At 43.0% G+C, this 10,015-nt stretch overlaps 1 protein-coding gene across 1 annotated transcript in view; it reads left to right on the top strand.

Annotated features, from left to right (window-relative positions):
• CCNB2 (cyclin B2) overlaps positions 1 to 10,015 on the top strand; it is a 22,173-nt gene that overhangs the window by 2,441 nt on the left and 9,717 nt on the right. Inside the window, exons 2-5 of the mRNA XM_006765213.1 lie at positions 1,751 to 1,879; positions 1,961 to 2,074; positions 9,392 to 9,562; positions 9,666 to 9,824. Coding sequence (XP_006765276.1) covers positions 1,751 to 1,879; positions 1,961 to 2,074; positions 9,392 to 9,562; positions 9,666 to 9,824 — 573 coding nt within the window. The remainder of the gene's footprint in view (positions 1 to 1,750; positions 1,880 to 1,960; positions 2,075 to 9,391; positions 9,563 to 9,665; positions 9,825 to 10,015) is intronic.

Genomic DNA, 10,015 nt, shown 5'->3' with positions numbered 1-10,015 from the left:
TCTCAGAGGCTTGCAGCAGCAGGCAGGGAATGTTGGTTTTCTCCGTCACTGAAGCAAGCAAGCCTCATGTTAGTTTCAAGCTGCCTGGCTGCCGGCTGCCATCTTGGCTGGCAGTTAATTTGCATATCGCCCTGATTAGCCAATGGGAAGGGTAGCGGTCGTACGCCAATTACCATGTTTCTCTTTTATTAGATAGGATTCTTGAGTTTTCCCTTACCCTCTCTGTCCTGGTAGGTCCATTCAAACCCCCTGTTGGGAGATTCTTTAAGATTAGGACTCCCAATTTCTGGGGACTAGGACGTGTTGTTTTTTTCTTGTGACATACTTTTCACCTCTATAATAAAATTAAGTTTTTTGGTTATGAATTGCTTTTCCCAGCAAGTTTTGTTTCTTCTAAGCACATTTTGTCTAAAACAGGTTAAGGTCAACTAACAATTGTTATTTCATGCAATTCCAACTTTCGAAGTAACCTTAACATAAGAGAGAGTCCATTCTACGATAACCTCATTTTAAAAGGCTGTGTCTCTACAAGATCATGTCTACACAAGCACTTCTTATTTCTAGAGTGGTATTCAAATCAAAGCTAGTTTAGGTTTTAAACAGCCTATTATAAGTTTTAAAAAAATCCTCACTGGAGGAAGAGAGAGCGAGAGATAGAGAAAGAGAGAGAAAAACATTGATATGAGAGAGAAACATTGATTGGTTGACTCCTGTGTGTAACTCTAACTGGGGATTGAACTCACAGCCTTTTGATGTATAGGATAATGCTCCAACCAAGCCACCCAACTGGGGCTTGTTATAACTTTTTAATATTGTGTCTTAATCACACTTGTTACTTATCTGTGTAAAGGAAGGTTTTTAAATACTGCAAGTAACCTTTCATAGATAAGGTTCTCTAACAAGTGACATGGGTGCTATATGAGAAATAGTCACTGATCTGTTAAGCTCCTAATGGGATTATTATAGACTAGAGGCCCGGTGCATGAAATTCATGTGGGGGGTATGGGGGGTCCCCCAGCCTGGTCTGCAACCTCTCCAATCCGGGATCCCTCTCGCAATCCAGAACCACTAGCTTCTAAGTTCTAAGCGCTCACCTGCCTGCCTGCCTGATGCCCCTAACTGCTCCCCTGCTGGCTTGATGGCCCTAACTGCTCTCCCCTCCTTGTGTGATCCCCCTAACTGCCTATCTGCACTCCCCTCCTGGCATGATCCCCCTAACTGCCTATCTGCTCTCCCCTCCTGGCCTACACCCCCTAACTGCCCATCTGTTCTCGCTTCCTCTCTGTGCCTTCAGGCCCTGATGCAGGAGTGCTGAGAGCTCTCATCTGAGGCTGCGCCCCCATCCTGATGCCCCCCATCCAGGCCGGGTGGCGTGGCAGACCTGCGCGTGCCTCTGCCCGGGGGTGTGCCCCTGGCAGCAGCCTCATGTCCTGGTGGTGCAAGTCCCTGCCCCGTCCCCGCCCACCAGCTCCTGTGCACGCGCAGCCTGTTGAATGGTTGTGACTGGGACACTGTTAGGACCAATTAGCGTATTACGTCTTTATATATATAGATAAGGTAGATGAGTGATCTGCCTAATGTAGAGTGATGTTATCAAACACAAATAGTATTTTTAGATTTCCTGAAATGTACTTTTTTCTCTTGCCAGTAGATCTCAGCATATTAACCTTTCCTAAAGCAATTCTGAATTTGGTTATCTGACATTAGCCAAGTGCTTTCAGTTGTCTCAACTCTTTTTAATTTTTTTTAGGTGTCCACTGATTTGGAGAACATTGACACAGAAGTTAATTCTAAAGCGAAGAGTCATGTGACACTCCGGAGAGCAGTTTTAGAAGAAATTGGAAATAGAGTTACAACCAGAGCCACACAAGTAGCTAAGGTAACAACCTTGAGGATTGTATGGGCACCCACTGGAGCAACATTGTCTGTCCTGCCCTATTCACATATCTTTTCCTTGTAGAAAGCTTCAAACACCAAAGCACCTGTTCAACCCACCAAAACAACAAATGTCAACAAACAGCCGAAACCTGTTGCTTCTGTGAAACCAGTACAGATGAGAATGTTGGCTCCAAAGGTAGGAAGCTCTGAATTTACAAACTTACTTCATGAAGTAGCCTGTTTTTGGCTAGGCTGCAAGGTGCCTTTTCTGCGCTGCAACTTTTGAAGAACATTCACAGTGAGAGCTCTGCTTTGAAATAACATTGTAAGAAATGAATATATATATATGCATTTTAGTGATGATACCATAATTTAATTTATGACCTTGAATAATAGCTAATTACACCCAAATAAATTTAGTGATCCCAGTGAAATTTGGTAGTTTTTGTTAAAATAACCGTAAGAATGAACTTGCCCATGAAGATTGTGGAAGCTCACAATTCTGTGACTGGTTAGCTCAGCCTGTTCCCCTTCCACCATGTTCAAGTTCATGCATGCTGTCATTCCTAGATTATATACACTCATGTGATTACCATGAGCTGGCTCTGTTGCAGGTGCTGAGAATACAACAATAACTACTTGGCTCTTTCTAGTTCAAAGATATGTATATATTGTATGAAGTTTTTCCAAATAAAACTGGTTATATGAGAAATATATACATCAAACACTTACTATATGCATTCAGTTATATTAAGGCTGATAAAGGGGCATCTTGCCTTCACAAAGCTTGTATAGAAAGGGCATCTGTACCTGAAAATTAAATTAGTAATCCTAGGCTATGATCCTAGATGCACTTCATGGAATAAGTAAGCATTTGTAAGGGTAAGGAGAAGCTGACAGGAAAAAGCACCTTTTGGGGGGAGGAGGGGAACAAAGCAGTAGCAAGAATCAAGGCACCAAATGTGTTTTGGGTAAGGAGTCTACAAGTCTAACCTGGGTCAGGAGGTTTGTGTGAGGAAGCAGAAGATAAAGTTGGGAGAAGGTTACAGTTGTATTTGAAGGCCTTGGAATTTAGATTTTTTTCCTGAAGGCAGTGATTTTTAACCTTTTTCATCTCATGGCACACAAAGTAATTACTAAAATTCTGCAGCACACCAAAAAATATATTTTTTTCTGATTTGACCAAAAAAAAAGGTACAATTTCGATATATTCTATCAGGGAAAAGAACTCAGTGTCCCTGACTAGCCAGGTATTGTATGTTTTAAAAATTCCTGTGACACACCGGTTGAAAATTGCTGCTGTATGGCAATAAGGAATGTGAAGAGTTTTGAGGAGAAGGGAATGATGAAACTGGGTAGGGCGGGAGAAAGGACCATAAATGAGGGGGAATTGCAATTGTCTAAGCTGGAGCTGATGAGGGTCTTGAACCAACCTATACAGATGCTCAGAGACAACATCAAATGTGTCAGGATGTACTATAACTCCTTTTGCAGACACATCCTGTGTGTCGAAGGAATTCTTTGGATATGTTGCTTGGAGTGGAGGAGTGAGACACTTAAGCACTGAGTAAGAAACCATCCTATCTAATAATAGACAAACATAGTAATTGACCGTACCTTTGTTACGCCTCCCATTGGCTAATCAGCACGAAATGCAAATTAACCGCCAACAAAGATGGCCGCGAATTTGCATACTGTAGGCAGGGTGGGACAGTGCGATCCACCCACCCCGCTGTCAGCCGCCGCCTGCCCCGCCACCCGCCAGGCCTGCCATCCACATGTGTGACCCGGCGGCTGGTGGGGCCTGCAGTTTGTGTGCGTGGCCCGGCGGCTGGTGGGGCGGGGCGCGGCGGATCACATTCCACCTGCCCTGCCGCCCACCGGGCCGATCATGATCAGCCCAACCCGTCCCACCGCCCGCCGGGCCTGCCGTGTGTGGTGGGCAGCGGGGCAGGGCGGCGTGGGATCTGGGCCTGCCATCTGCCACCTAGGGAGCCGGCCTAAGCCAGCAGGTAGTTATCTCCTGAGGGGTCCCAGACTGTGAGAGGGCACAGGTCCCGCTGAGGGACATCCCCTCTCCCCCCAGTGCACAAATTTTTGTGCACCGGGCCTCTAGTTTAGGAATAAATTAATAAAAAATAGGGCAGTCAGGAGAGAGAGGTAGCTTAGAGGAAGGTGTCTTGTTTGGCTTTAGATGTGTTGAGGTAACAGAAAGATATCCACTGGGAAATATAGTTAGAAATGGACCAGCAACATCAGAAGGAGGGACAGAATTGGGAAGCTTCTACCTGGAAGAGGCGGTGGAAAGATGTTGCTGTACATAAAACAAAAAAAGCTTCAAATCAAGAACTATAAAGCTCCGAACAAATACTCAAGATCAACCTTCCCTTAATGGACCTTTCCTGGGAGGTTGCCAGTGGCCTCCTAAATGCCAGTCCCAGAGCAGCTTTTCAGACCTTGAGCTCTTGACTATTACTAAGCATTTATATGGGTGACTGTTTATGTGGTTCCTCCTGCGCTACAGGAGGGCCATTTGTCAGTATATTTTAGATGGTTATTCTCCATACCTAGTAAATCTGTTTTTAAAAATTTATCCTAAAAAAATGGTCACAGAGACAGTAGAGGACTTTTAAATAGTGTTGTAATGAATATCTCATAATAGAGACATATTCTCTATTAAGAGATCAGTTAAATCCATTCAATGAAATGCTGTGAATACCATGTTTTAATAGAATACTTAAAGATGTCAAAATGCATGTTGCAGCCCTGGCTTGTGTGGCTCAGTTGGTGAGGGGTCATCCTGTGCACAAAGGGTTGCCAGTTCAATTCCTGGTCAGGGCACATGCCCGTTGCCCACTTGGGGGTGTTCATGAGGCAGCAAATTGATGTTGCATTCTCACATTGATGTTTCTCTCCCTTCCTCTCAAAAGTCAATAAACTATTCTTTTTTGAAAAATGCATGTTACATTAGAAAACATTCAAATTATCACATATGATGCAATGAAACCCCAAATTTGCTTTTAAAAATGTTTTCATATGCAAAATATTGATGATACTTACTCTTTAGTATTATGTTGGGCTTAAGATTGATTTTTATTTTCTTCCTTAAAATTGTCAGATTTTTTTCACCATAGATACATGTTACTATTTGAATTCAAGAAGGAAAAAACACCAAAAAAAAAAAAAAAAAGCAAAGAACCAAAAATATTGTGAACAAAACAAAGAAGAAATTTCCTTCAGAACTTCACTCTCTGAATTCCCTTTTCTCCACATCTTGGCTGACTCCTTTTTCTCTAGCTTCCTGACAAAATTGAGGCCACTGTGTTTCAGATAAAGAATTATGGACCTGTAGCTGTTTATCTAAAAACCATTTCTGTGATTGAAACATGCTTCTAGTTTCAGAATACATGGGGGATTAATGAACAAGAATTGTTTCCAATTCAAAGGTACTTTTCTCTGAAAAAGAGTACAGGAGTGACCATGACATTTACAATGTAGGGGAGCCACACCTGGCAGGGTAGCCCCTCTGCTCGCCTATCTCCCATCAGCCCTCTAGCTTTTGCTCAGTCCTCTGCTCCATCTGCAGAGTCACTGTTGCTCTGTACAGGTGTTTAAAATGCCTGTCCCTATAGCTGCTTAAAATGCCAGTGAAGCACAGGGTGTCTAACAGCAGTGAGCCCTTCCATTCTATTCCACAGCATATTACATTCCCTAAAGCTAATCAGGGTAACTGATTTCACCTTTCGACAGTTGTGTGTGCCTATGTATTCATGAGTACACAGTCTTTGCTACAAATTGGGAACTGATCAGAATCAAGTTTTACTTGGAGTCTTTCCTTGTTGCACTTAATTGACATTGATTTATGATGTTTGGCATCATAAATTTAATAAATGAAGAAACTCTGGCCTGGCCAGTGTAGTTCAGTGGTTGAGTGTCAACCTATGAACCTGGAGGTCACAGTTTGATTCCCGGTTGGGGCACATGCCTGGGTTGTGGGCTTGACCCCCCATTGTTGGGTGTGCAGGAGGCAGCTGATCAATGATTCTCATCATTGATGTTTCTATCCCTCTTCCCTCTGAAACCAATAAAAACATTTTTTTTAAAGAAGTAACTCTTTTACTAAGATTTGTGTAAATACCTATATATTTGCTCATCAGTATTAATTGTTCTCTTAACAGACCCAACTCACTCAATGTCGGTACTTGGAGAATTTCAGTATCCTTGACTCACACTTCACCCAGCTCTTAATCAAACAGAAGTTCAAATTCAGCAAAATCTCACATCTTCATTGTTTCTGATTGACTTTTCAGTTGGACAGTTCACATAACTCATTTGTTCGTCTAACTTGAAGGTTTTAATTCTTTAGGCTGATTTTGTCATTCAGATGTTTGTGCTGCATAGCTAGCTGATACAGTTTTTTATTTTACATGCAGTAGCCCTGGGCAGAGGGCCCCACAGTTAGTTTATAGGGCTTAGGCTACTACTTGCATGATGAGTGGGATCTTAAGAAAGATTTTAGAATAATTAAGCTGGAGTCCAAAAGGAATGCTTTTAGAAAATTATGCTGGGGGTTTGGGGATATAGCTAAACTCAGGTGTACTTCTGAACAGACATGAGTAAACATTTCAAGCTGCTGAGGCAGCACATGACGATACAGTGGGGCCTTGACTTACGAGTGTCCCGACTAACAAGTTTTTTGAGATACCAGCTGTCTCTCAGCTGATTTTTTGCATTGAGTTGATAGAGTAATTTGAGTTAACGAGCTCCTTAACAAGCTGGGTCTCAAAGTCAAGGCCCCATTGTAATCTCTGCTTCCTTAAACCAGCTTCCTGGAACTGACTGCCCTCCCTGGGGAGAGTGAAAATGCTTATCCTTGAAAAAGGTGACCTTACACTGAAGCTGCATGTGCTTATTAAAATGTGCATTCTATTCCAGTCACTCTTGCTCAGTTCCTTCAGTGAGTTCAGTTGCCTTAGGATAAACTCCTTAGTTAGATTCTTGCTCACCTTTCCAGCACATCTTTGCATACCTCACGTGCTACCTCCCACCATCCCAAATCAGTGTGTAGTCCCCACACTTGCCTTTATCTCTTGGCTTCTGCTGGAACTTTGTACTGGTGTACCTTTTCCCTACTCATTTTCCTGAAGGTCTTCCCCTCTCTGGTCACTGTCCCTAGGTTTCTCCCTGGTACCCCAAGTAGCATTTCTTATTTATTCTAGCCCCTTGGAATTCTTATATTCTTGAATAAATGTCATGCCTACCAGAATACCTTTTAGTCTCCTGGCCCTTTCTTGGTTTAATAACTTTGATTTAAGAGGGAAGGGCCTGTTTCGAATTGCTATGTATATCTTGTTGGTAATGTTTTATTCTTTTCTAAGATTGGAAACTATAATCATTGAGTTTAATGTAAATCAAAATTGTTTATTATATAGCATTCTCTTTCTATATTTATTACTTTAATACGTATTCTTTACAGCCTACCAATTCTGTTAGGTTTTACTTTGAGAAGTACCTCTCATTCTTCTAAAAGGTAATGATTTATTTATACTTCATTACTAAACACTTGCTTTAACTTAATATATTTTTAATGTGTGATTTGAAAAAAAAACACCCCATCAATATAAGAAAATAATTAGTGGGTGTATACTTGCTTGGTCTTTGTTTCCTCCTCCTATTTTATTCATAGGCTGGAATGTGCTTTTCTGCTTTTTAGTTTCCAAACATTTTCTCAGTTTAGAATAAATTAATTGGCGAGAAGAAAGCATTACACTGGCAGAAGAGGCTACTGCTAAAGTGAACTGTCAGCTGGAGGAATCTCTGAACCCAGGTGTCTAAGCTTCTTTCAATAAATAGTCATCAAGCACATACTCTATGTTAGGGATGACATAAGTATTTGAGATACCTAGTGAACAAATCAATTTAAATAAATGTAGGGTTATAGAGCTCACATTCCAGGAGAGGTAGAAAGAAAATAATACATACCATACATACGTAAACCCTGTAACATATTAGGCGGTTATAGGTTATATGGGAAAAACACACTAAGAGAAATGAAACACATGTGGTGGGAATAAGAAGCAGATGACCATTTTAAGTAGAAGTCAGGAGAGACCTCAATGAGAAGGTAGCATTTAAACAAAACTTGAAGAAGTTGAGGGAGTTACCCATCGAATACAGGAACAAGCGCATTCTGGGATGTGGGAGCCTGTTTGCAGCGGGGGAGGCTAGTAGGTTGGAGTGAAGCAAACCAAGGGAGAAGAGCAGGAGACTGGTCAGCAGGGAACAGGAAGATCAGGTCCTGCAGAGCCTGTAAGCCATTGTGAAGACTTAGGGTTTCACTTTGAGTAAATTAGAGAATTTTAAAGGGGAGTATATCTCTAAAGACTTCATCTACTACATCATGAGTTATTCACCTGAAATCTGTTGTTTTGGCTTTAACATTTTATTGATTGACTAGAGGCCCGGTGCACAAAAATTTGTGCACTCGGGGGGGGGGGGGGGTCTCCGCCAGGCCAGTCTGTGCCCTCTCGCAGTCTGAGACCCCTCATGGGATGACCACCTGCTGGCTTAGGCCTGCTCCCCGGGGGATTGGGCCTAAGATGGCAATCAGACATCCCTCTGGCAGCCCGGCAGCCCTTGGGGCATGTCTACTTGCCAGCGGGGAGCAGGCCTAAGCTGCAGTCGGACATCCTTAGATTGCTGTTTTCAGGCTGCCTGCACCCCCTTCAGGGTGGGGGTCCCCACTGGGGTGCCTTGCCAGCCTGGATGAGGGGCTGATGGCTTTTTTCAGGCTGCCCGCACCCCCTTCAAGGTGGGGGTCCCCACTGGGGTGCCTGGCCAGCCTGGATGAAGGGCTGAGGGTTTTCAGGCTGGTCGAGCCCGCCAGCAACTGAAGCTCCCAGCCTCTCTTTTTTTTTTTTTAAATTCTGGGATTTATTTACCTTCTATAATTGAAACTTTGTTGCCGCTCCAGCTCCGAGGCCACGACCTGCTGAAAGCAGGTATCTGGGGTTTGTTTAGCTTCTATAATTGCAACGTTGTTGCTTAGAGTGGAGCTCAGAGCCTGGCCACAGCAGGGAGGAAGCATGGCTTCCTCCATCACTGGAGCAAGCAAGCCTCCTGCTTGCTTCAGCTGCATGGCTGCCAGCCGCCATCTTTGTTGGCCGTTAATTTGCATATCTTGCTGATTAGCCAATGGGAAGTGTAGCGGAGGTATGGTTAATTTCAATCTTTGTCTATTATTAGATAGGATTGCTTGACTTTAGAGATACGTGACAGAGACAGAGTGAAACATCGATTTGTTGTTCCACTTATTTATGCATTCATTGGTTGCTCCTTGTATGTTACCTGACTGGGGATAGAAGTTGCAATGTTGGCGTATTGGGACAATGCTCTAACCAACTAATTTACCTGGCCAGGGTTATATGATACTTTTAAACCAATTAGCTCTGCATGTATTTGATGAAGGCTGCTCCTAAAGTGGTAATACATGCACTTTAATTTGCCAATGTAGGAGCCTTATCCTGCACCTGAGGATATCTCCATGAAGGAAGAGAACCTCTGTCAAGCTTTCTCTGATGCTTTGCTCTGCAAGATTGAAGATATTGATAATGAAGATTGGGAGAACCCTCAGCTCTGCAGCGACTACGTTAAGGATATCTATCAGTATCTCAGACAGCTTGAGGTGAGTGGTCCTTTGTGTTTTGGTTGTGTAAACAGTGTTGAATGTACCACACAGCTGGGAAGGAAATGAGTTCAGCTCTTTAAACTTTTAATTCTCCCAACAGGTTCTGCAAACCATAAGTCCACATTTCTTAGATGGAAGAGATATAAATGGACGCATGCGTGCCATCCTGGTGGATTGGCTGGTACAGGTCCATTCCAAGTTTAGGCTGCTGCAGGAGACCCTCTACATGTGCGTCGCCATTATGGATAGATTTTTACAGGTAAGTGTGGCTGCGGGGACTTCGTACCAGGGGTTCACAGAACATTGCGTTTATGGGATGTCAAGGTGTGGTAGCTCTGAAGAAAAGACCAAAAGCCAATTTATGAGAAGCCAGAGAACTTCAGGGACTAGAATGGGAAGCTCTCCAAGTGTGTCAAACCTCTGGTGGTTCTGAGCAATGGGGGGAAAATT

Source organism: Myotis davidii, unplaced genomic scaffold (genome assembly GCF_000327345.1).
Source record: "Myotis davidii unplaced genomic scaffold, ASM32734v1 scaffold441, whole genome shotgun sequence".
Lineage (NCBI taxonomy): Eukaryota > Metazoa > Chordata > Mammalia > Chiroptera > Vespertilionidae > Myotis > Myotis davidii.
The sequence above is the reverse complement of the archived record's forward strand: the minus strand, read 5'-3'. Positions and strand labels throughout refer to the sequence as shown.